Source organism: Urocampus carinirostris, chromosome 1 (assembly GCF_059441175.1).
Source record: "Urocampus carinirostris isolate Australia breed hairy pipefish chromosome 1, RoL_Ucar_1.0, whole genome shotgun sequence".
In the NCBI taxonomy this organism is placed as follows: domain Eukaryota; kingdom Metazoa; phylum Chordata; class Actinopteri; order Syngnathiformes; family Syngnathidae; genus Urocampus; species Urocampus carinirostris.
In genome coordinates this window covers 48272672-48299070 of record NC_142349.1, presented here as the reverse complement: position 1 = coordinate 48299070, position 26399 = coordinate 48272672, and the positions used below count along the sequence as shown (strand labels likewise).

The window sequence follows — 26399 nt, the reverse complement described above, 5'->3', positions numbered from 1 at the left end:
GCACACAGGGACAGACAACTCGCTCGCTCATTCACACCTAGGAACAATTTGGACTGGCCAATCCACCTGAAATGCATGTTTTTGGAATGTGCACGGGGAGAACAAACAAACTCTGCGATAGTGTTTTTTTTTGAAATTTGAGTTTATATATACACTGCCGTTGAAAAGTTTGGGGTCATCCAGACAATAGTTTTCCATGAAAAATCATCCTTTTTTTGGATCAATCAGATTCCCCCCAAAAATAGTTTGTTTTTGTCAAAGAATGAACATGTCTAAGAGACTGCAAACTTGTGTAGTATATATATATATATATATATATATATATATATATATATACAGTGCATCCGGAAAGTAATCACAGCGCTTCACTTTTTCCACATTTTGTTATGTTACAGCCTCATTCCAAATTGTATTAATTTAATTTTTTATCTCAAAATTCTACACAAAATACTCCATTATGACAATGTGAAAACGTTTTTTTTTTTTTTTACTTTTTTTTAAATTTATTAAAAATAGAAAACTAAGAAATCACATTTACATAAGTATTCACAGCCTTTGCCATGAAGCTCAAAATTGAGCTCAGGGGCATCTTTTTTCCACTGATCATCCTTGAGATCTTTCTACAGCTTAATTGGAGTCCACCTGCAGTAAATTCAGTTGATTGGACATGATTTGGAAAGGCACACACCTGTCTATATAAGGTACCACAGTTGAGTGTGCATGTCAGAGCACAAACACCAGGCATTAAGTCAAAAGAACTGTCTGTAGACCTGCGAGACAGGATTGTCTTGAGGCACAAATCTGGGGAAGGATACAGAAACATTTCTGCTGCTTTGAAGGTCCCAATGAGCACAGTGGCCTCCATTATTCGTAAATGGAAGACATTTGGAACCACCAGGACTCTTCCTAGAGCTGGCTGGCCTTCTAAACTGAGCGATCGGGGAAGAAGGGCCTTAGTCAGGGAGGTGACCAAGAACCCGATGGTCACTCTGTCAGAGCTCCAGCGTTCCTCTGTGGAAAGAGGAGAGCCTTCCAGAAGGACAACCATCTCTGCAGCAATCCACCAATCAGGCCTGTATGGTAGAGTGGCCAGACGAAAGCCACTCCTTAGTAAAAGGAACATGGAAGCCCGTCTTGGATCTGCCAAAAAGCACCTGAATGACTCTCAGACCACGAGAAACCAATTTCTCTGGTCTGATGAGACAAAGATTGAACTCTTTGGTGTGAATGCCAGGCGCCATGTTTGGAGAAAACCAAGCAACGCTCATCACCAGGCCAATATCATCTCTACAGTGAAGCCTGGTGGTGGCAGCATCATACTGTGGGGATGTTTTTCAGCAGCAGGAACTGGCAGACTAGTCAGGATAGAAGGAAAAATGAATGCAGCAATATATTGCAATATGTATTCTCCGTAGCACTATTTAGTTATTCTATATAACACGCTACAGTGGGCATTTGCACGTCACATTGGGTATTTGTATATTGTATTCTTTTTGCTTTATTATTGTATTGTTCTCAGCTCAGGGATGCTGCTGGAAATGTGAATTTCCATTCGGGGATGAATAAAGTATCTATCTATCTATATAGAGATATCCTGGATGAAAACCTGCTCCAGAGCGCTCTTGACCTCAGGCTAGGGCGAAGGTTCATTTTTCAGCAGGACAACGACCCAAAGCACACAGCCAAGATCTCAAAAGATTGGCTTCAGAACCACTCCGTAAATGTCCTGGAGTGGCCCAGCCAGAGTCCAGACTTGAATCCGATCGAAAATCTCTGGAGATATCTTAAAATGGCTGTGCACAAACGTCTCCCATCCAACCTGATTGAGCTTGAGACTTATTGCAAAGAAGATAGGTGTGCTAAACTTGTGGGATCATATTCAAAAAGACTTGAGGCTGTATTTGCTGTCAAAGGTGGATCAACAAAGTATTACGCAAAGGCTGTGAATACTTATGTAAATGTGATTTCTTAGTTTTCTATTTTTAATAAATTTAAAAAAAGGAAACTTTCACATCGTCATAATGGAATATTTCGTGTAGAATTTTGAGATAAGAGATTAAATTAATAAAATTTGGAATGAGGCTGTAACATAACAAAATGTGGAAAAAGTGAAGCGCTGTGAATACTTTCCGGATGCGCGTGTCTTTTTGTGTCTACCCAACAAAATAGGGAAGAGGTTTAGATATGACCACTAACTTTTACAAGTAGGTCACCCTAACTGTAATTGATATTTAAAAAGTATATTGTTGGTGCTGTGGTTTTCTTTGCATTTCCAGCAAGCGTTTTAATACTGTTGGGGTGCGTTTTTTCTTGTGAAATGCAACAGTTGGTGTCCTCTGCCATCTTGTGGAAGAACATGCGTTTTGACGATACCGTAAAGCGAGTAGACAAGCACTCATATCCAGCCACTTTGTTTTGCGAACATTAGAGAAGTATTGGACAATTTACCACAGAAAACCTGACCAACTGTTGCAGGAGAGGTGTAAGATTTATTTTTAAAATCGGAGTCACCAAATCTTGATGTGACACCTACGAAGCAGCAGCAAGGACAACTCAGCGCTGATGTATCATTGATATCTCTTGAGAACTTTGAGAATCTAAACATCCATCCATTTTCTGCACCGCTTATCCTCAACTAGGATCGTATGTGCTGATGCTTCTCCCGGCTATCTTGGGTCAGTAAACAGGGGACACTTTAAACTAGTTGCCAGTCAATCACAGAGCAAAATGTAAACAATGGAACATTATTAAGAGTGTTTGCGTTGCATATCAGTACTTATCTGCCTCGTCATATTAACGCTTAAAACAAAGGATGGCATGCACGCATAAAAAAAAAAAAAAATCCCCGCTCATCATTTAAGCTCTACCGATTAACCTACAAAAGGATTATGATTTTGCCCTACCATCTTTAAAATGTATAATTACAAGACAAGCACAATAACAGCAAAAGTTAGCAGTGTATGTCAGAGCAAAAGCTTGCTTGTGAGTACGAAAAGACAACTTTTTACACAAAGCTTTGAGTGAAAGAATTTAACAACGAATTGAAAAGTTGAACAACAAAAAAGCCATCCTACAACGTAATTAAATAGTAATGTATACTCAAGGGGAAAAAAACATATAAAATGAGTACAATCATGATCTACTTAGGCATAAAAATACATTTAATGTTTTGGTTCTGTACAGTCATGATTGAAGTCAGCGGCCCCTGCGTCTGCCTCTCCAGGCAGCGCCGCCTCTCTTCTTGCCGCCTCCTCGCTCGGCACCCGGGCCTCCTTTCACCTTCTTTCTCACTCCGCTAGCCTGCTCTGTGTCATCATCATCCTCAGCTCGATCTTTGGGTCTCTTCCTTTTCTCGCCCTGTTCCTTCATTTCCTGAAAGCAGAAAAAGGAGGTGACTGTAGCAGCAGCACAGTGAGCAGAGGAATGGTTCAGGAGAAATTACAATACGGAGGACAAAATCAAATTTAAAAAAAGGAGTCAACGCAGGAAAATGATCCTTGTAGTTTAGCACTTTGTGTTCATCTATATATCTACCTTGGTCATATCCTTCAAGAGGGGTGACCGACAGCAAGACAAACACATACAATAAGAAAATAAAAAAAGGGAAAAAAAATAGCAAAAAACACACACAAACATTTTTTGGACCATGGCCAACCCAAATGTCCAAACACCCAAACAGGTTAGGCACCTCGGCACCGGAGTTGGTTGTGCCTTAGTCCCTCCAGATGACACTAGAAAGCGGCCATGTCACTCGGGTCAGGGTGACACAACACACTCTTCTGTTCAAAAGCAGGGCCTGTCATCTTTCACTGGTTTACCCCTGCCGCATCATACAGGTCCCCTTGCCCATTCCTTAGAACGCGTCCAAAAATCCCACTATTCTTTTACACCTCTCCCCTCATTCCTATCACCAAAAAAAAAATTAAAAAAAAATTATATATATATACACCAAAGTTTTTAGTGAACTGCGTGTTCCTAAATGCTCATTCTAATTATTAGACTAATGATATTTTCGTCATGAACATTTTAATATATATTTTTGGGTGTTTTTTCAGAGCTTCGGTGAATTTAGTCAACATTAGTTTTTAGTTGAATTGTAAATAGTTAAGTTCTTGTATTAAACATGTTTTATAGCATTAAAAAGTGAATATTTCTAATTTTAATATTGTTGCGTGGTTTGGATTTCAGGGATTCTGTGTTGCTTGACTTAAAAGTTCCTTAGTATAAAAAAGTTGAGTAAAAAGTTCACAGTAAAGTGAAAAACATAAAGGCTAGTGTAATATATTAGTATAATATTTTTTTGTATTCATTAATTTAATGCACAAGAGGCCGCAGGTTCGGTTCCCGGCACCTCCGTTATAGTCTAAGTGTGCTTGGGCAAGACACTAAAATCCCCAATGAGCAAGTAGTTGCCTTGTAAGGCTGACACAGCTATCAGATAGTGTGGCTGTGTAAAAGGGAAGGTGTAAAGCGCATAGTAAAGCGCTTCATTGACTTGAAAAGCACTATATAAATGCAGACCATTTGCATGTAAAGCAACAAAAAATCCTCAGAGCCGTTTGGGAACTAAGCTGACTGGGTCTTTTAAGAGCCGGAATTCCCAACACTAATTTACATTAAGATACCAGTGAACTTATACCTTTTTCCCATGCATTATGTTTTTGGATCATTTCAAATTGTGAGGGTGTACAACCATTTTTGTATGTGAAAAATAAATTATATATCTTTTTTTTTTTTTAATCTATGGGGGCCACGCCCCAGACATGCCCCCGGATCCTGCTAAAATGTCCACCCACCGGGGTCTCACAAAATTCTATAGGAAACACTGGAAGTGCCCTGTGAAAACCCGCTCAGGGACCATGAGAACATGCAAAGCCCCCTCCTTTCCCTGACATTTACTCTACACGGTGCCCTAGCAGGGCCGAAAACATCATTAAGGACAGCTTACATCAAGGTGCCCAGCTCTTTGACCTGCTGCCCTTTGGAACAGTTTCTTCCCAGAAGCCATTACCGACTCTGTACTTCCATCTACAGCATTCATGAGCATAATGTCCTGTACAACTGCTACTGTTTCTTTTTTTTTTTTAATCAAATGAAATTTTTATTCAGAACATAAGTCAAGAGAAAAAAACAAAACAATATTTATGTAGCATGTCCGAAAAGCAGAATGAAGCATAAGCTTAAACCGTGAATACTGTGAATATGCCATTCAATTCTTCATTTCATTTCATTCAAAGTCCACACAGGGAGAAGGCTAGTTGCATAATCAAAGCTACATACGACTCACACCAAATTTAAAATCAAGCCTTTATAATATTGCACATAAAAACTAAATGCACGCTCATAAACACATTTTACATTTATGCAACAGCGCTGACTCACCAGCCTGGCAAAGCGCTGCGCCTCGCTGACCCTCTCCACCAACATCATCACCTCCTCCTCGTTGGTGGGGAAGGCAGGAAGTTTCTTTCCTATGAGGCTTTCAATTCTCTGGAAAAGCTCCACATCATACCTGAAGGGGGAAAAGCTCAAATAACTGGAGTACAATAACCTTTAACGAGTACATGGCAGGTGAGTGACCTAGTTTAAATGAGGAAAGATTTTGACTGAAACAGAAAGTGCTTACTGAGTGACAAACGTGATCGACTTCCCCGAGCGCCCCGCTCTGGCTGTGCGCCCAACTCTGTGGATGTAGTCCTGTGTGGGTAAACAAATAATAAATAAATAGAATCAGGGTAAAAAAAAACACGGAGCAAGATTGCCTGCTCATTACCTTGGAGTGTGTGGGGATGTCGTAATTGATAACACAATCAACGTGTGGAATGTCGAGCCCTCTGGATGCTACATCGGTTGCAAGCAGCACTGACCGCGACTTGGCTTTGAATTTATTGAGCGCCCCGAGACGTTTATTCTGAACAGAGTAGGAAACAGAGGTATTAAAAAGAATACAAAACAAAATAAATTATCACAGAAAATAAATATAATCAGTGAAGAACAGGGGTGGCCAACGTGGTGCCCATGGAACGCTCAATAGCCCGAGGATGGATTCTGAAAATAGCTCACCAGTGCCGAGTCAGTGTGATTTTCTTGTAAATTATTTTTGCAGTAGTTGAATGGGTCTGTTTGACTCTACTTTCATTAATTAACCTGCTAATAACATAACATAATAGCATGATAAGTGGTTATTTTTGGTTGCGCTCATTAGAAAAAAAAGTAACGCTCAGCTTCAAAATGGTTGGAGACCCCTAATCCAACACTGTGTTTTTTTTCAACTGGTGGACCGGTTGGCCAAATAATGCTAATTAAAAGAATGTCCTTTAGACTCCTTAACAGTAGATGGCAATAATTCCCTACAAATGCAAGTTGACAGCCGGCATTTCACACTACAGAAAAAGAACGATTAAGTATTTTAAACCTGTAGGCCAAACGCAGAAACAGTATTTGAGATGTGAATTTTAATATGAAAACACAGCCACAGAAGTGATGCATTTTGGATTTCTTTAAAAATCCAGATAATTGAGCATTACAGGGAATATAATAATTTAATATAAACATTCTGCGATTGGCTGGCAACCAGTTCAGGGTGTCCCCTGCCCGGAGATGGCTGGGATGGGCTCCAGCCTCCCCCGCGACCCTAATGAGGATAAGCGGTACGGCTGATGAGATGAGATTCTTACTACACTAATTTTTTATTGCACTATTGTTACAATGCACTTTTCTTTTTGATCGCATTATAACTTGGGACAGTTTTTCTAAGCACAACATTGTGGCTATTATTATTTCTTGCCCATTCATCCAAATAATCTTTTATCCTTTCTTCTCTTTTAAGTCTTTACCCTGGAGTGCAATTTCTAATCTCGCTGCATACAGTTTCTTCCCCACAGCCATTACCACCCTAAACAGACACCGCACAAACAACTGAAAACTGTTGCAAAAAAAAAAAAAAAAAAAAAAAAAAAAAAAAAAAATACCTCACACGTATGTAAAATGGTACTCACGTACATGCTGTCTGCACTATGTTTGTTCACTGCTCAACAGACACCGCACAAAAACTGAAAACTCGTGCCAACACTACCTCATACGAATATAATGTTACTCAAGTCTTGTTCTTGCACATGTCGACTGCACTACGTTTAATGCTCAAATTGCACAATGTCTGACCATTTCCTTTTTTTGCACTATGATGTCTATGCTTGCACCAATGTATATGCGGACTATTTTTGCACCATGATGACTTTGCACCAAATGCAATATTGCACAACCGTTACGATACAACGTTATCACGACAACCCTGTATGTAACATCCCACATGCTGACATTGTTGTGTAAATACCATGTAAATTATAACTATAGCCATATTCCCCTTGTTTTATAACATTATCTTCTCTGTTCCTTTATCTTCTTGCTCATACCCTCACTATGTGTAAAACTGGAGTGTCATGCCCAATTTCGTTGTCACAATATGTTAGCCCATTTGTAACAATGACAATAAAGGTATATTCTATTCTATTCTATACAATGTTGATATCAATTACAATAAAGACATGTGAATTCTACTACTCTCTATGGTTTAAACTGCACAATCCTTTTGTTCAATAAACCTGAGAAGTGAATATTTTCTTTAGGGTTGTGGCTTAAAATCAGGGTGAAATAGTGGTAACCTGAAATAGGACCAGTTGAAAACCACTTTAGAAGAATGTAAGCAATCAATGTAGCACAATGTGATGCTCTGAATACCTGACTCATCTGACCATGAAGAGGGATGGCAGTTATGCCAAGGTTTCTCAACAAGAGCGCCACCCGCTGTGCATTGTTGCAAGTGCTACAGAAAATAATGAAAGAGTTGCCTGCCAGTTCATTCAGGATAGACACAAGATAACAATCCTGCAACATGCAAAAGCACAACCATAATGCATGTTAGTCATCAATAATGTCACCTAAACAAGTCTAGTGAAAATTTCCAGAAAACTGGAATTTCTAGATTAGAAAGTGTGCTAACCTTGTACTTGGATGGTATGAATATATAATACTGCTGCAGTTTCTCCACTGTGGTGTATTTGGTAGAAACAGCACACTTGACTGGGTCTTTTAGTGCAGCCCTTTCTAGTTTGTGGACCTAAAGACATTCCAAAGGCTCATCAATAAGGTATTGTGCGACAATCAATGTTTACAAATACCTTTTTAGTCATGGTTGCAGAGAAAAGGAAGGTGCGTCTCTCCCTGGGAATCAGTTTGAGGATTTTATTAACCTGGGAAAAGATTACAAGTGAAACCAGCATGCAGCTGAATTTGCATTGCTGAAAAGAACAAGCAATTCAGCTGAGAGGACCCACCTCAGTCTCAAAATCCATGTTGAGGATTCGGTCCGCCTCATCCATGACAAGAAACTTTAGCGCTCGCAGGTTGAAGCCTTTTGTGTTCTCCAAGTGATCCATAAGTCGACCTGGTGTTGCTGGAAAAAGATATACTAAACGTGATGCAGATAAGAATAGTTCTAGAGTAAAGTTAGACTCACTTTTTTTTTAAAGCCCACAAAAGCAAATTGAGACTCAAATATATCCCGTTTAAGAATGATTCATGTCCTTTTGAATAAAAATAAGGACAAAAGCATTAAAAGAAACAGCATATTTGGCGTAAAGCTAAATAAACAAGGTGCATCTCTGAATGTATTATTGATCTTATTTAGTACAAATTCAACATTTTTCCCCATTTTTGCAACTGTGATGTTCACTAAAGCCCTGTTTTAATTGACAGAGTTAGATGTGCTTTATGTGTGCATTAAGTTTTAAATTAATATTTTAGTAATATAATACAATCTTAACAGTGATAATGGCAAGGGTGAGAATTAAGATCGGGTTAGAATGTTTTTATATTTCTTATTATTCTGATTGTCTTTTTCATTTCAGTTATACCCCACTATTGCAAATGACAAAAAGTTCTACATTTTTTTCGATGACAAGTTTCCCATACATGGTTCCCACTGAATGAGAAAATGTAATATGATTTTGATGTATGATTTAACTGTAACTGCCAAAAAAATGGTGTTTGTGATATATTTTTCATATATAAAGCCTCATGGAACAAAAACTACAATCCGGAATAGGGTTGCACAAAAGTTTAAAAAGTACCATATTTGTGCATAGATTTATCAGTCGGATTATGTCACTGATCACAATGGCATAGCATTGGATGCAACGGGAATCAAACCCAAATCGTAGTGGGGTGCAAGCCATATCCTAATCAAGAGACATTGGCTTTTATCTCATTATCACACTATTTTTAGTCATGGTACCAAATTGTTGATGTAATTATTGGGCCGCGAGAATATAGTCAGGACATGAAACAAGTCTGCGGTACTACTGAAATACAACATTGTATTGCCGACTTGCAAAGTCTTCATGAAGTGCACAAGATTTTGAACAAGATTAAGAAAAAGACACTCTTGTAAGTAATTTGGTCGTCTAGAAAGACGTTACCGCATGGCCGTACGTATTTAAAACGTTTGTCGCAACCATGCTTAGTTTAAGCAAGAAAATTGGATTATTAATCACTTTCTGCTTTCACATTTCTCTAGAACAGGTGTCACCAACACGGTGCCCGCGGGCACCCGGTCGCCCGCAAGGACCACATGAGTCGCCCGCGGGCCTGTTCCAAAAATAGCACATCTCATAGAGAGCTGCGTCTAAAAATTAATTTTGTTCTGTTGCTATTATTTTTTTAATCACACTTGTATGTATATAGATTTAAAAAATACTATCTTAAAAATACTTTAAGGTTAACGCGCACAATATTTACCTATGGGCAGTAAAGTAGAGCTTGTGGGATGTGGAGAGTAAGCTAGCGGGCGCTGTATGCACTTTCGTACCCCAAAAACATGGCAGAAAAAAGAAAGAAAACGTATCTCTTTCACAGTGAATGGGAAGAGGAGTTCTTTTTTACGACTGTAAAAGAAACCTGCGTGTGTCTGATTTGCGGGACGACCGTGGCGACAGCAAAACGGCACAATGTGGAGAGACATTTCAATACGTGTCACAAAAGCTACCATGATAAATATCCACCTGCAAGCGCCCTACGGGCAGAAAAAGCCCGTGAGCTAAAGACCGCTCTGGGTAAGCAACAGTCTTTTTTTACGAGGCCGGCCAAAAACTCACAAAAAGCAACCGAAGCCTCGTTTAGAGCTACACATTTTCTGATCAAGAAAAAAAAGGCATTTACAGATGGAGAAGTTGTCAAAGAAGCGATGTTATTAATTGCTAACACTGTATTTAAAGACGAGAAAAATGGAAGCGACCTAATCTCCACTCTTTCCGACGTCCAACTGGGGGCATCTACGATGGCAAGACGAGTATCAGCTATGTCCAGTAACTTGGTCGATCAGTTGGAGCAGGATCTGGCGAAGTGCAAGTGGTTTAGCCTCCAGTGCGATGAGTCCGTGGACAGCAGCAGTACAGCGCAGTTATTGGTTTTTATCCGGATGGTGTTTAATGATTTCTCCACAAAAGAAGAACTCCTGACACTACTGCCCTTAAAGACAACTACGAGAGGAGTTGACATTTATAACACGGTGAAGGAGTTTTTCGTGCAGAAAAAGGTGCCATTGGAAAAGCTGGTAGCGGTGACAACAGACGGGGCTCCTGCTATGGTCGGCCGACAGACAGGTTTCATCGCTCACTGTAAACGTGACCCAGACTTCCCCAAATTTCTGCATTACCATTGCATCATTCACCAGCAGGCGTTGTGTGCGAAAGTGATCGGCTTTGGGCACGTGATGACTCCCGTTGTGAAAATCATAAACAACATCCGCTCCAAAGCAAAGCAGCACAGGATTTTCAAGGTACTATTAGAGGAGATGTCAGCAGAATATGGGGACCTACTGCTACACACAGAAATCAGATGGCTCAGCAGAGGACGAGTTTTGCATCGTTTTTTGTCTCTTTTGCGTGAAATCAAAGAGTTCATGCAGTCCAAAGGCGAAGATGTCTCACTGCTAGAGGACACAGAGTGGACACTTGACCTTGCATTTTTGGTGGACATTACTGGGAAATTAAACCTCCTGAACTGCCAGCTGCAAGGCAAAGGTAAGACTGTTGTCGATATGATAAGTGCTTTAAATGCATTTAAAGCCAAAATGAATGCATTCTCTGCAGATTTACAGAGAAAAAAAGTTCTGCACTTTCCCTCTGTGCAGTCAGTGCTGAAAGACAATGCTTCTGCATCTGAGACATTTGAAAAAGTGGCAGAAAAGTACATTGAAGTAATAAACAGACTTGGGCAAGAGTTTGAGAATAGGTTTTGTGACCTTCATCAGCTTGAACCATGTGTGTTCTTCATTTCCAACCCTTTCATGAATGGGGACACAACATGCTTTGCTGAGCAGTTAAGTGCAACGTTCAACTTGGATGCTGGACAGGTGGAGATTGAAATTATAACATTGCAAAATGATCTCCATCTCAAAGCCTACCAGGCTGCACCAAACTTTTGGCGCCTTGTTGACACAGAGAAGTACAGTGGAGTATGCACAGCAGCCATGAAGGTTGCCAGCCTGTTTGGCTCAACCCATCTCTGTGAATCAGCATTTTCTGACATGAACTTCATCAAAAACAAACACAGAACACGCCTCACTGATGCACATCTGAGAGACTCACTCACAGTTGCAGTGTCAAGTTACACACCAGATTACAACACACTGGTGAACAGCATGCAATGCCAGTCTTCCCACTAACCAAGGACGGATACCAGATGTAGTCAGTGACAACATGGTAGTGCCATGGCAAAGTTGAATTAAAATATTGAAGAATTGTGTTCAATTTAAAAGTGTGTTCATGACATTTAAAAGTTATAATTTTGTTAAACATAACACAGACTTGGCCATTAGTTCAAAATGTGAAATAAAAAATGTATTACATATTTAAAAATATGTAAGTTGATTTTGTTTAACATTACATAATTGTTAACTTTTTGAAACATGTTGCAACATAGTTCATGATTTGTTAACAGGGCATGTCAGTGGCTTGTGCAAATGGGATATTTTTTGCTAAAATGTAGTGATGTAAGTGATCATCTGAAAATGTAACAAATACTGTGATTAATAGAGATAAAGTGTTGAATATTGATATCTGTTTCCCACCTTGTTGTCATTTTTGATAATCATTGTTAGAAATCATTAACATGATCAGTGTCTTTACATAGGTGAGTATTACTAATCATTATAAATAATGTATAACTAAAGGCAAACTGAGCAAATTTGTTATTTCAGAAGAGCGTATCAAACTGGTAGCCCTTCGTATGATTCAGTAACCGTGAAGTAGCTCTCAGTTTCAAAAAGGTTGGTGACCCCTGCTCTAGAATATTAGGTACCGTGACTAAAAATAGCGTCATAACCAGATAAGACCCAATGTATTTTTATGTGTCGACTCTATTGTGATTCTGGGGAATAGGATCTGGCGTTCTTGCGGAAATATGGGATGGATTTCCGTTGCACACAATGTTATGCAATTGTGAACAATCGTTGATGTCCCTAATAAGGGATTTAAGGGTGCACCTTATAGTCCTGAAAGGAAAGAGAACAGGGAGAGACAGCGAGAGAGACAGAGACACAGAACAGGAGAGCTTGGGAGTTGGAGTTACAGCCCTATTCCAAAAGAAAGGATTGTCTTACCAATAACAATGTGAGGTTTCTTGGCCAACAACATAGACTGGGACATCATATCAACTCCTCCAACTACAACAACTGCAACAAAAGACATTGGTTTGAGACTGTTTGTGCATTTATGACTACCTGTGTTTAACAGCTAGGACACCTACCACACATAACTCCAATGCTTGAACCAAGGGCCTCAAACTGCTCTGAGATCTGAAAGGCTAACTCCCTGGTGGGAGTGAGGACGAGGGTATGAAGTCTCTGGGGTGAGGCCAGCAGTGATTGAAGGATGGGCAAAGCAAAAGCAGCAGTTTTTCCTGAACCGGTCTCAGCCAAGCCAATGACATCCTTTCCTTCAAGATGAAAGATAACACATTTCTGATAAGTTATACGTTTTCCCTGTATTGGATACTTTTGTGAACATTTAATGTTGTGTACGCTGTATAACAAATTTTGTACAGGGGAAAAACGAGTTTTTTTTGTTAGACTGATCTCTGCAGATGATTTTATCTCTAATCCAGATAATTTAGATCACTGGTGGCAGACAACATCATCGTAGTATTACAATATTGTCGCTGTACACTGAATGCGATCTTTGATATTATTCTACATAGTCGGTCTTGCTGTGAGCAAATAGGTGTCGCGTTTGTTTGTAAAGGTTGTTATTGCTCAATAGGGTGGAGGATTGTACTCATTCAGTGCAATAACGTAAACACAAATTTTCTGAGGCGTTGTCCCCAAGTGCTGAGATATATGGATGAGTAAAGACAGTTAACACTACAAGATTTTTAATTTCTAAAATGATGACAAACTCCTTGCATCATTTTTGGGGTAGAGGGGGGTGACACTGTTGGATGAAAGGGTGACCGACATTGTGTGATCACGTCAAGGGAAACATCAGGCACTGAAAACTTCCTCGTCCATGCATAAGGTAAGTGTTCTTACTACAAAATTATTTTTCAAGCAAACTACTTTTGCGTTTATGGAAAGCATTGTTTCGACATTGGAGGTATCGCAAATGCAAAAATTCAGATTCAGATCTACTTTGTCATTCTAGTACACGTGTATACAGAACGAAATGTCGATACATCTAACACGCACAGTTTCCTTGAATGTACAGATATAAATAAAATGTTGTATTGAGTACTAATAATATACTAAATAATTATGGCTATGTATAGTATTTTACAGTAGTGCAAATAGTGCAAGAGGAGCAGCTAACCAGATGTGCAAAATGGGCAGTCAGGTAAACAAGTCAGGTAAACAGTAACAATAACACTGCAAGTATAATAGTGCAGAGAAACAGATGTGCAAGGAGTGGCTAGCTATAAAGAACTTCCAGTAGTGCAAAAAAGTCAAACAAAACCAACAGATGTACAGATTAGCAGCAGTTTAGATTTACTATGTGTTTGATTGACCATTTAACAGTCTAATGGCCAGGGGGACAGGACTATTGTGGAACCTGGTGGTCCTGCACCGCACACTGCAGTACCTCTTCCCAGAGGCTAGCAGAGTGAACAGTCCATGATAATGTTCTTAGCTTGGGATAGGCAGCGCTTCTGGCCAATGTTCTGAATGGGGGGGAAGAGACGTCCCGATGATTTTCTCTGCTGTCCTCGTCACCCTCCTCACACTACCCCAGTCGGAAGCGCTGCAGCCTCCACACCACACCACACAGAGATACAGCTGGTCAGGATACTCTCTATGGTGCCCCTGTAGAATGTGATGAGGGAGGGTGGGGGCAGGTGGGCTCTCCTCATCCTCCGCAGGAAGTACAGGCGCTGCTGTGCCCTCTTCACCAGTGATGCAGTGTTCACGGACCAGGTGAGTTTGTTTGTGATGTGCACCCCTAGGAACTTGATGCTAATGACAACCTCCACAGCCTTGTTGTTAATGAGAAGTGGGGCATGGTTGGGCTGTTTTTTTCTGAAGTCGATAATGATCTCTTTAGTTTTGTCAACATTCAGGACCAGGCTGTTGTCCCTGCACCAGCCCACCAACTGCTCCACCTCCTCTCTGTAGGCCAGGTCGTTGTCGTCCCTGATGAGGCCCACCACTGTTGTGTCGTCCGGAAACTTCACGATGTGGTTTGTGGCTGACCTAGGGACGCAGTCGTGTGTCATCAGGGTGAACAGCAAGGGGCTCAGGACACAGCCTTGGGGGGGAGCCCGTGCTGAGGGTGATTACATCGGAGATGTTCTGACCAATCCGCACTGACTGGGGTCTGTCAGTGAGGAAGTCCAGCAGCCAGTTCCACAGGGGGGTGTTGAAACCCAGGAGTCTCATTTTGTCTACCAGGTGTTGTGTGATGATAGTGTTGAATGCTGAACTGAAGTCCAGGAACAGCATCCGCACATGGGTATTCTTCTCCTCTAGGTGTGTCAGGCTCAGGTGATGCGCAGAGGAGATGGCATCCCCGGTGGAGCGGTTTGTCCGGTAGGCAAACTGAAAGGGGTCGAGTGAGGAGGGGAGACTGGAGGTGATGTGCTCTTTAACCAGTCTCTCAAAGCACTTCATTATGATGGGAGTCAGTGCAACGGGCCGGTAATCGTTGAATGATAAGATCTGGGGGTTATTTGGCACTGGGATGATGGTGGCAATCTTGAAGCATGATGGTACCGTGGCTTGGTCTAGCGAGGTGTTGAAAATGTCTGTTAGTACACAAGCCAGCTGATCGGCGCACTCCCTAAGGACCCGCCCTGGAATTTGTCCGGGCCTGGAGCCTTCCGTGTGTTGACCCTTCTCAGGGTCTTCCTCACGTCAGTTGAGTCCAGGAGTGCTCTTTCGTCCTGATGTGGAACCGCTTTCGCTGCAGGGGCGCCATTTTGTGCCTCGAACCTCCCAAAGAAGTTGTTGAGGTCATTCAGAAAGTCCATGCTAGTGTCCTGCACTGGGGCGGTGGTTGGCTTGTATCTGGTGATGGCCTGAATGCCATTACACATATCCCTGGTGTTGGTTGTGAAACGGTCCTGGATTTTTTGACTGTGCGATCGCTTTGCTAGCCTGATAGCACGGTTCAGGTTAGCCCTCGCTGATCTCAGCGCCTCCTCGTCACCAGAAATAAACAACTAAGTAAAAGTTCTGCTTGAAATGCATCCTTACACAAAAAAATAAGTTTTTTTCTCAGAAGATTTCTTGGGAACGAATATTTTTTAAAAACTTAGCAATGTTCAACTACCGCGTACTAGATAAGTGATTTGATATGTCCTGGGCCTATGTAGCTACAAAACTACGTTTTTCTTGTAGCCCTTCAAAAATGATTCAAAATGGCAAAAGTTGGCTGGCACCGACTCCCAGTGGCATTAAAAGAGTCTGGGATTGAATGAGTTACGGTACACTAAATATTCATTATTTTCTGCTACAAAGTCTGTGAGAGTTTTTTGCCCAATAAAGGGGATTGCAATCATTAGTAAGTGGACTAATTGACTAAGGTTGACTAGTATGGTAACATATTCATTTCATTCACAATTCGTCAAATATAAAACATTAACAACTATGCAGGACTACATCAGGAAACATAATTTCCCAGTTTGGGGAAGTTTTACCTTGCAGGGCCATTGGTATAGCTTCAATCTGAATCTTTGTTGGACTCTTCCATCCCAGCAGGTCGCACGCCTCACACAGTACGTCAGTGACGCCCTATTAAAATAATATCGATTAAAGTGAACACTTTAAAGTAACTTGTACATTTGTTTAGCTGCAAAGATATTTAGAAATCCACTACAGAGTAGAATGACCGAAAGCAGTATTAAGATCGTATTTAGTCTCTCAGACGCGGTTGTTATCTGTCACGCAGGAGACCAGCTCAAACTTACCAAGTCGCGGAATGTTTGAACCACATTCTGACTTTCACCGCTGTGGTCGTTTGGATGATCGGCGTCGCTGCTCGTGTCTTCGAGCTTGGCTGTAATAGTTTTTTGCTCAGAGCTCTCCCCACCGACGTCCGCCATGCTTTTTGCCCCTGTTTAACAAACGTGCATTCGAAGGCTAAAGTGCGCAGATGCGGAAGACTGATGAATCATGGGAATTTGAGTTTTTTTTTAAATTTGCAATCTGGGAAACCGTTCAAGATTATTGGATTGGTGTGGCGGGTAAATCAGTTGTTGTTTTCAGATGACACGGCGCTTGTGGTTGATTCTGAGGGAAAAAATGAGAAGGTTGGTAATAGAGTTTGGAAAAGTGTGTGATAGGCTTAAGTTATGTGTGAATGTTGGGAAGATTAAGGTGATGAAGTGTTCATGTGATTGGGCATGGCGTTGTAAATAAGATTGAATGGACAGGTGCTGGAAGAAGTTGAAAGCTTTAGGTACTTGGGTTGTGGCTGCAGTTGGTGGAATGGAGTGTGAGATATTGCACGGAGTGAATCAAGAAAGCAAGGTTTTGGGTGCTGTGAGGAGAGTGATGACTAACAAGAGTATGAGTATGGATATTAAGAGAGGAATGCATGAGAGTGTAATTGTGCCGACTGTTTGGTGCAGAGGCTTGGAGCCAGAATGCAGATTTGAGAAGGAAATTAAATGTTTTTGAAATTAAGTGTTCGAGGAGTATGTTAGGAGCGACAAGATTCGATAGATTTAGAAATAAAGTTGTGAGAGACAGAACTGGAGTAGAAGCGGAACTGAGCAAGTATGTGGATGAGAGAAGACTTGATTGGTTTGGACACATGGAGAAGATGGATGAGGAGTTTGCATGATGCTAGCAGCTCAAAAAAGCTAGGGGATGCATTTTTATCAAAATGGTAGGCTTGGGGTAATTTGTGCCAAAGAACCGGGGTTAAGTTGTGCCATATCAAGTGACGAATCTGGTTGTTCTGCTCACTTGTGTTATGTGTCTACAGAAGCCACTCTTCCCTTGCCAAAATACACAGAAAGAAGGAACAGAATTGTTAGAAAGAAAGTGAATACAAGAATTGTGACTGACTCTCCCGATAAATAGGAGTTGAAGAATGCTCACGAAGAAAAAAAAGATAAAAAGGCTTGACAGGAAAAATAAAATCATTAAAGAGAGAAGAAAAGGGCTCTGAAACCTGCAATTCAAACCAAGAAGAAAATGGCCGTGTACAATAGCTCAAAAGATCCACTACAATTGATGAGGCAGAAGATGGCCCGGAGAAGACACAGAGCAGAGAGAAGAAACAAGTGAAAATAAGGGGATTCTGAAACCAACCTAACACCCCCAAAAAGTGCTCTCCAGTAGCTCAGAAGAGAATGGCTGCCACCGTCACAAAAAGTTGGTGGTACAGCCAGAAGAGAGCACATGTTTACATTCCCCTGCAGCATTGACAAGTGGAATGTCCATTAGCTGGCTGAATCTTTTATTTTCATTTTGTTCTGAGCATGTGTTCATGTCGCACTAGGCCTTGTTTGGGCACATTGACTTTTGATGATGTTAAAACTTTAAATTAACATTAAACATGTACTTTTGCATTGAATTTGGCTTGCTTTTATATAGCATTATTTTCGTGAGATTATAATGATCTTTTTCCTTGTTATCAAAGGCACAATTTATCCCACTGTATTCTTACTAATGGCAGAGCTTACCCCTCACTGGGGGCAAGTTGTGCCACAAAACCACTTTTTGTTCTAAAGCTTTATTTCTCAAACCGTTAATTTAAGATCCAAAGTGTTTGCTCCCGGGGATGCACAGTTTAAACTATATGTACATATTTTAGTTGCAGGCATTCCTGTAATTCCCTTGTCTTAAAAGCACTTTAAATAAAAATTGCCACATTTTACCCCACTCTCCCTTATGTTGCTGCTTAAGGTACCCCAGCCATAAAAAAAAAAACTTGTGAACGGCTGGGCAAAAAAAATTGAAAAGACAAATGTTGCATTTCGGTCATGTTGAGTCTCTGTAGTTTGTAATCTTTCTTGTGCTTTGTATCATTTGTTTTAGGTTGCAAGAAAAATTACAGTGCCAACTAGTGGTCAAATATTACACAGGTCGCTTATACAATATAAATAACAAACATATAGGAAATTAATAACAGAATACACTTGTATGTACAACCAGTATTTCAGCATTATGGACCACTTTTAAGTCTATTAGTTGGCAAAAACGGTAGAGAACTTTTGTTTTCTCAAACTAGATAAACACAATAACATTAGTTTTTTTCTGGCTAAGAAAGGCTTTACTTTTTACTAAAATAAACATGTTTCTTTTGCTAAGATGTTTTATGGAAAAGTGACCTTATGTAGAAACAATAATGGACGTAACAGCATATTTGGGTGTTTCATTATCTGGTTTCCAAAGCCATCTGAGATGATGCCTGCAGTATATGATCTATGCAATTTCAATCTAGAAAATAAATGTAAAAGCCCAACACCTACAAATAATGCATTTGCTCATATCACACAGACAAGTACAATCTTCAAGTGTTTATTTAGATACATGTTAAACAGTTGAGTTTTCGTTGTCAGTGGAATGAAAAACAAATTCCTGCATTGGAGCATGATAAAAAGTAAAAAAAGAACTTTAATCCAGGGAGCAGATTACAGAAGTAAATAACAGCAAAGTGAAAAATTTCAAATGATCAAACAGTTTTCTGATGCTGCAAACTACACCATTTGTGAACAAGTTGTTTTACATGTAAATTCCAGATTAAATGAAAAACCATAAGACCATTACTTAAACCATAGTAGTCTTGTTTTCTCAATAAGAGCCATCAATTCAGTATAGCTTTGAAGAACACTACGTTACTATGTTGCACTTAAACAAAAAATGCTTCAGTTTAAACATGGTGTGGATCAAAGGAGACCCTCCATTTCTCTCATAAAGGCTTCATACGCCTGGTCCTTGGTTTTCATGCTGGGCTGAACCACAGCCCCAATCGGAGCTGGGTGAGACATACCCATGGAAGAAGTAACAGAGTGAAGCTTGTGACCATGGCCACTTGCCATCCCATCATCACCCCTCCTACCCCCAACACTACTTTTGTCCAGCGGACCGATGGCCGGCCCTGGCGCTGGTCCACTCTTGTCCCTTCGCACTCTGAGAGCAGTGGGCACAAACCGTGTGACCTCTGCTTTCGGATTGATGATTTGTGGTTTAGCAGAGATGGTGGCACCAGCACCGGCTCCCAGAGCTCCTGCTCCGGCCACAGAGGTGAGGTTGGCCCGTTTTTCAATAGTGGCCGCGTGGAGGTGGCTGACAGCGGAGGCTGCAGCAGTCCCTGGGGGTGGGGGTAATTGCATGACATTGGCACGCATTGACATTGGTGGTGGAGGCATGCTGCTTTGAGAGCCGTCCTGGTTGGATCCTGGACCTTTTTGCCGCTGAACAAGACTGGGAGGAGCACTAAGCACGTTTCCGCCGAGAGGTGGTGGAAAGAGGCCAAGAGGTGGCGCCAAGGGGCGAGGGGGACCTCCTGCTCTTGGGGGAGGGGGTGGGATACCTGCGACAAAAAAACAAAACAAGAATTGAATACTTTCTACAAATGATCCTTACTCCTTTAAAAATGCGTCAATCAAGGTTTCCTGAGAGAATTAGTTTGAATCACTACAGGGGTTCAAGTTCCTCTAACAACAAATCTGCTTCCGGTTTAGCGTGTAGCTCTTGTGTGGTTCTAACATGGCGACCGGCTAACTACATGTCGTCGGGATCTATTCAGTCAACTGGGCTGTCGTTTATGTTTCATGGCTTAAAGGAAATATTTTTTTAACCTTGAAACCCGAATTCGAATTCGGGTGTATTAACGTAATATCTGTTTTCTCTACAAGGTAAAGGTAAGTTTGCCTGAATTTACTGTCTCTGCAGCCATATTCTTACCAGGTGGTGCAGGGGGTGGAAGACGGGGAGGAGGTCCTCGCGGTGGAGGGCCTGGAGGAAGACCAGGAGGGGGACCAGGAGGTGGACCGGGCGGGCGACTGGGTGGAGGTCCAGGGGGTAAAAGACGAGGAATCGGAGCCCTCATGCCAGGTATACCCAATGGCCTTAAGAACGGCGGAGCTCCTAATCACAAAATGCAATGAATAAGTGTTGGATGTGTTTGTAAACGTGCTTTCTCTGCTGACTGCCATGATGATAAATAAGTTTCTTATCCGACCTGGTGGAGGGCCAGGAGGTGGCCCTGATGGTGGACCAGGTGGCCTTATTGGTGGAGCTGGTGGTGGACCCATAAGGGGAGGCCCAGTCATAGGTGGAGCCTGCAAGGGTGGGGGCTGTCCCACTGGCCCACTTGGAGGGGGGCGCTGAACAGGAGCCGATTGGGATGGTTCCACCGATTCACCCTTGTCCTCTCCCTCAGAACTATCTGATTCATCCGAGTAACCTTCCTCAACTTCTTCATCCTCTTCAGGAATAGACTGACCTATACACAGAAAATAGGTAAAGTGACTGAGGGAATGACATCCCCAAAGGTTCATTACACAAACCTGCCATCCTTAACATCATCGCCTGCAGAGGTGTGATGGCCTTAGACTTCTTTCCAGACTTCTTTTTCATAATTTCCTCACTGGATGCATCTGATGGCAAATCTGCAAAACGAACACTGCGACCTAGCGGACAGAGGTAAATATAAAGTTGACATTAGAGTCAGGACACAAAAGCAGTTGCAACAATTTGAGATATCCCAGAAGTCAAGTCACATTTATTTGTACAGTCCTTAATAATCATGTCTTACAGGTTAAAAGTTCACCATCTCCTGATCTTAAACCATCATGCCGGCAAGGAAAAACTCAAAACCTCAGCAAGAGGAAAATTAGAAGAGTGTAAATTATGAATTATAATTATACATGACTTACTATCCCGAGAGTTAAGTTTGTTTTCGATAACTCAAGCAAAACAGTAACAACATTTCCATTTCCATCTGGGTATTCTTTTAGTTTACTCATATCAGACATTTAATGTTACTGTATATACATAGTAAAAGTAATTACAGCAGGCTCAAATCTTAAATTCTCACCAGCCTGTCTTTCACTTCCCTCCTCAGCTCTCTTATCCCGCCTGTCTCCCTTTCTCGAGTCACCGTCTTCATCCCGCTCATCACCACTGTCGTCCTCGGAGTCACTGTCATCTTCATCCTGATCTTCCCTATCACTCTCACTTCCACTGTCTTGATCTCTTCCCAAGTCTGTCGAAGCCCTGTCTAAGCCAGGAATTGAGGGCTCTATTCAGACAAAAAAAAAAGGAAAATCAATTAAATTTCGCTGTGTAAAGGATAAAATCAAAAACACTTAATAAAACAAAATAATGTAAGCGTTACCGGCATCAGTAGCATAAGGCCGCCGAGAAGGAATACCATACATCGCCAAAACTTGAGGTGGTGGAGGCCCAGGTGGAGGTCCAGGGGGTTTCTTCCCAGGAGGTAAACGTGGAACAGGTGGCAATATTGGCATGACCGGTGCAGGTAAGAAAGGCGGTTTACTGTGGGGCACATAAATAGAAGTTTAACAAACTTGATTTGTTTTTCTCTTTAGGGTATGGACATAATCAGCGAGTGTTTTGTGGAATGCTGGAAGCTCATGTAACATTAGCAGTGTACAACCACTTTGACAATTAAGTGTGACACGAGTCAAAATATACAAGCATATTATGAGGCTTCTACCTTCACTGTTCAATTCTGCAGTCTGAACAAATAAAATAATGTCAAATCCAGATATTTTTCTAAAGCTTAGTGCTTACCCAAAGAAGGAGCCCTTCTTTAGTATAGAAGGAGGCTGAGCCCCTGGTAGAGGGATGTCCTGAATGTGGATATTGGACGGCGCATGGGGCATATCTGGTAAAGGAATGCTGTCAACTTCAACTGATTCTGCATTCTGCAAGAACGAAAATAATAAGTGTTTATGTAAATGAAGATATAAGACATCTTGAGGAAACCATAATGGGCCACTTGCTGCATTTTGGCCCAAGTAAGGGTAAATAATCTTCTCGTCCTAAGGCTAAAAGTACAAACCTTTACAGAATCGAAATAGAGCGCAAGCTGGCCCCGTTTACTCTCGTAATCCAATTCTAGTTTTCGCAGATCCTTGTAGGTTTCAGGGTTCTCCCGCTCATACAGACGAACTATACGTTCAAATGTCTCTCGCAGCTTCTTCCGCTTATCTCTAAGCACCTTCTCGTTCAGCAAGGGCTGCTGGACTGGGTTGAACTCTATTGGAAAGAATAAAGATCCCAATTACTTTGAATTTGAATGAATACAATGAACATAGATTAGTTTAGAACCAAACTAGTCTTACAAATAGAAGTAACAGGTACTAATTCAGTCTTTTACCCATTTCATCCAATTTCTCCATGTCTCTGATTATCTGTCTTGGGTCCTTCATCTTGAGCACCGCTGCTCTCACCATCATTCTCTGCTTTTTATTCTATTGGATAAATTGATAACAGTAATGAAAAATAAATAATGCATAAAAAAAAATCAAAACACATTAAAGCAATAAAATACCTTTTTAAGTTCCCTTTTCCTTGCCTCTTTTCCTGTTAAAAACGTAAAATGTAATGCATCATAACTTTCTGATTACAAAAGACCAGGGGTGTCAAACAGGCGGCCCACTAGGGGGTTTAATCTGGCCCACGAGATGTTTTGAAAAGCGCAAGAGAAAAATGAGCTGCTGGTTGAAATATGCCCAATTGATATTGTCAAAGCCAGGTGCCTCTCACAAAGGCTGTACTTGTATTATAGCTCTTATTCTCTCTCCTCCCGTTCTCTATTTCACTCTATCCCTCTTTTTCTTTCTTTGTTCCTCTTTCTGTGTCTTTTTGCTTTCTTTTGCTCTTTCCCCCTGTTCTCTTTTCTTTCTCCTCTTCATCTTCTCTTTCATTCTTTCTCTCTTTCTGCCTCTCTCACTCTGTATCTCCTTTTTCTAATGCTCTATCGCTCTACTCCCCCCCCCTCTTTCTCCCATTTCTTTCTCTCTTTTTATCTTTCTAATCTACTAGTCCGGCTCCCAAGAAAATGTTTGTTCCATCATGTGCCCCCCGAGTTAAAATGAGTTTGACACCCCTGCAAAGACAATGCAAAAATAAAAATTCTACTTACTGGCTTGATCTGTGGGGTTCATGAATTTCCCACTCTTGGTGGAGGAAGTTGAACGTCGCCCCATTGTGATTGATGCTGCCTACCCTTCGCTATAAAACACAGACTTCTGTTAAGGGTGGCATGTGAAACGAACAGTTTTAAAGAATATGCATTCTAATGTTCAATATGCAGAAGAGGGGTTTACATTGTACAACCATGTCCACTTTAAATACTAGTTGCTCAGTAATCCAAAATTAAAATTAACGACATTCCTCTCTTGTATTGTAGTTAATAGTGAATACAGTAAAAACATGAACGTGTGGTTTATGTTTTACAAATGGCAGAATACAACATCATTTATGGAGTGTGCAGGAAAATTAAAAAGCAGAGCATGTAGCCAAAAGACTGGTTTAATTTATAGAAAGTCGATCACATCAACGATATTGGAATTAGCAGACAAGCTAACATTAGCCTGCATTCATGTCTGGGGCCACATTAGCTTCCAAAGGCACGAGAACACAAACACACACAAATCACCATTACCTTGTAGAGAAAACAGATATTACGTTAATACACCCGAATTCGAATTCGGGTTTCAAGGTTAAAAAAATATTTCCTTTAAGCCATGAAACATAAACGACAGCCCAGTTGACTGAATAGATCCCGACGACATGTAGTTAGCCGGTCGCCATGTTAGAACCACACAAGAGCTACACGCTAAACCGGAAGCAGATCTCTTCTCCTTGGGGTTTTGGAAGTACAGTAGCTCATCTGACGTTACAAAAATAAAACAGCAATGTTGCAACGAAGCGTCCGAGTTTTTATAAATGTAGATCAAATTCATCTGTTTGTGTGATAGTTTAAAAAATGAGCCCGATAAAAAGAGTTTCATCTTTACATTTGGTAATAATAGTCTGAGACATATTTTGTTAAACAGACTGCAATGGCAACAGAGCCTGGAGCCGCATGCGGCTCTTTGACGCCTTCTAGTGGCTCATTGACTCCTTTTCATTTTTTTTTGGTAGGAAAAACATGACGCACTCATCTAAATGTTTTTCCATGAATATACCTGTAGATGCATGCAGTACGTGTTGGCTTCATTATAAGGCTTGTATTCCGTCCATCCATCCATTCATTTTCTGCATTTTTTATCTTCACTAGGGACAACTCCATACCTGTCAACCTCCATGCCCTTACAAACTGTCGTAATTTCCCTTACAAAATACAAAAAAATCTTACACCATTTTTTTTCAGACGTGTTTATTTATGTAGTTTAACATGTTATATTGTACATGTGTTACGTTATATCATTCTGTACATATTCTTAATAAACAACAAAAACAAAAAAATCAGGAACATTTGTTATCAGCGTAACTAAAATATCCATTAATAACACTTTAAATTTAAATTTGTAAATAAATATATATTTTGGAGGAAATAATTATTTGGCATTTCTATTTTGTAAACCAAACCACAATATCAACCATTGACGCTTGTATTTTAAATTTCAAATAGGCTATTTAACAGGAACAGAAAATACAAACCTTTGCAGCCTTGTGACTGGGAGACATGTTTTTCATAAGCCTTGGAGGTATGTTGTGCTCTGCCATGAAATGGCAAAACATCACTTCTGCAGCTGTTGAGGAGTCTTCCGGTGTAGTGCCTGATTTCGACTCCCCTGCAAACCCCCCCTCGCGTGAACGCGCATTCTGCTGCGCTTCCGACAATAGCTTTATTGTTTTGATAAGCTTATTATATAGAATACGATCGCTTTATTTTTTTAATAAGTTTATTATATAGAATACGATTGCCATTGTCGGAAGCGGAGCAGAATGCGAGTTCATGCAAAATGGGTAGGATTTTGCAGGGGAGGCGAAATTAGGCACAACAGCGGCGGACGCATAGGCAGAGTAGCATCAAACCGCTCGCTTCGTTTGCAACGAAAAAAAACCCAAATCCGATATAGAGGCTACCGCGGCAAACTCGTTTGCCGTTTTGTGATAGTCGGTGTATACCAAAAATTGAAAAATTTGAGTTTTTCTGTACATATTTTCTCGTACGTCGTACCCATCTTAAAGTACATAATAAATGTACTTTGTACGGCAAAAATGTACAGGTTGACAGGTATGCAACTCGCACGCTCATTTACACTTAAGGACAATGTCGACCTATCAATTAACCTACCACGCAAGTTTTTGGAATGCGGGAGGAAACCGAAGTGCCCAGAGGAAACCAACATGGGCATGGGAAGAACATGCAAACTCTGCACAGGGAGGCCAGTAGGTGGAATTGAATCCAGGGGTTATTTCTTTTGGTCCAATCTAGCTCTTTTGACACTTTGGGTTGTAAACTCTATGATAAACTAACAATACTAACCCATAATATGTTAGATTAAAATTTTCAAAGATGACAACATGTTTATTCAAAGTATTTAATTATCAAAAGTATTCGACATTATCCCACCACGATAATAGTCCGTGGTATAAGATTGATCCACACTTGTGGTTAGGCCTTCATGTGTTTGGTTTGCATTGCACTGTACTCTGGCTGGATCCTACATTGCCAATACAGTGGAACCTCGGTTTTCGAACGCCCCTCAGTTCGAACAAATCGGAGTCCGACCAAAAATATCCAGAAATTCTTGCTTCGCTGTTCGGTCAAAAAATCGGAGTTCGAACGCCGGTAATGCGTGAATGCGTACGCTAGGGTGCTATGCTGAACGGCGTACGGGTGTAGATTGCTCTTCGCGTGACCAACTGTTAGCGCGTGCGGACGCGCTTCGTTTTGCTTTCGCTTTTAATA

General features: G+C 40.9%; 3 protein-coding genes across 3 annotated transcripts; 1 reads left to right on the top strand and 2 right to left on the bottom strand.

Moving 5' to 3' along the window:
* Positions 1-3015: 3015 nt before the first annotated feature.
* On the bottom strand, positions 3016-16636 carry ddx47 (DEAD (Asp-Glu-Ala-Asp) box polypeptide 47). The gene is made up of 12 exons (XM_088343149.1): positions 16456-16636; positions 16186-16279; positions 12805-12993; positions 12659-12730; positions 8334-8452; positions 8178-8249; positions 8000-8116; positions 7738-7884; positions 5774-5911; positions 5627-5697; positions 5383-5512; positions 3016-3372 (listed from the first exon to the last, which is right to left on the bottom strand). Exons 1-12 carry the CDS (start codon positions 16588-16590, stop codon positions 3196-3198), a joined length of 1461 nt encoding a protein of 486 aa, XP_088199275.1. The 5' UTR covers positions 16591-16636; the 3' UTR covers positions 3016-3195.
* On the top strand, positions 9570-11722 carry LOC148374974 (general transcription factor II-I repeat domain-containing protein 2A-like). Its single transcript, XM_088352704.1, has 2 exons — positions 9570-10109; positions 10272-11722. Exons 1-2 carry the CDS (start codon positions 9875-9877, stop codon positions 11720-11722), a joined length of 1686 nt encoding a protein of 561 aa, XP_088208830.1. The 5' UTR covers positions 9570-9874.
* Positions 16637-19002: 2366 nt separating the features above from the next.
* On the bottom strand, positions 19003-24331 carry wbp11 (WW domain binding protein 11). Its single transcript, XM_088343138.1, has 12 exons — positions 24141-24331; positions 23619-23707; positions 23025-23056; positions 22851-22944; positions 22533-22729; positions 22262-22395; positions 21843-22003; positions 21543-21746; positions 21013-21135; positions 20685-20948; positions 20408-20590; positions 19003-20033 (listed from the first exon to the last, which is right to left on the bottom strand). The coding sequence occupies exons 2-12, from the start codon at positions 23680-23682 to the stop codon at positions 19387-19389; spliced, it is 2103 nt and encodes a 700-aa protein (XP_088199264.1). The 5' UTR covers positions 23683-23707; positions 24141-24331; the 3' UTR covers positions 19003-19386.
* Between the last annotated feature and the right edge of the window lie 2068 nt (positions 24332-26399).

Bases quoted from the DNA above. Each gene is read 5' to 3' on its own strand.
- LOC148374974 (XM_088352704.1), top strand. From the start codon at position 9,875: ATGGCAGAAAAAAGAAAGAAAACGTATCTCTTTCACAGTGAATGGGAA. The intron at 10,110-10,271 runs GTAAGCAACAGT...CTGTATTTAAAG, and splicing joins TGAGCTAAAGACCGCTCTGG to ACGAGAAAAATGGAAGCGAC.
- ddx47 (XM_088343149.1), bottom strand. From the start codon at position 16,590: ATGGCGGACGTCGGTGGGGAGAGCTCTGAGCAAAAAACTATTACAGCC. The intron at 8,453-12,658 runs GTAAGACAATCC...ATCTTTTTCCAG, and splicing joins GAAACCTCACATTGTTATTG to CAACACCAGGTCGACTTATG. The intron at 7,885-7,999 runs GTTAGCACACTT...TGCATGTTGCAG, and splicing joins TCATACCATCCAAGTACAAG to GATTGTTATCTTGTGTCTAT.
- wbp11 (XM_088343138.1), bottom strand. From the start codon at position 23,682: ATGGGGCGACGTTCAACTTCCTCCACCAAGAGTGGGAAATTCATGAAC. The intron at 22,004-22,261 runs GTAAGCACTAAG...TGTGCCCCACAG, and splicing joins AAGAAGGGCTCCTTCTTTGG to TAAACCGCCTTTCTTACCTG. The intron at 20,034-20,407 runs GTAAGAATATGG...TTTTTGTCGCAG, and splicing joins TCCACCCCCTGCACCACCTG to GTATCCCACCCCCTCCCCCA.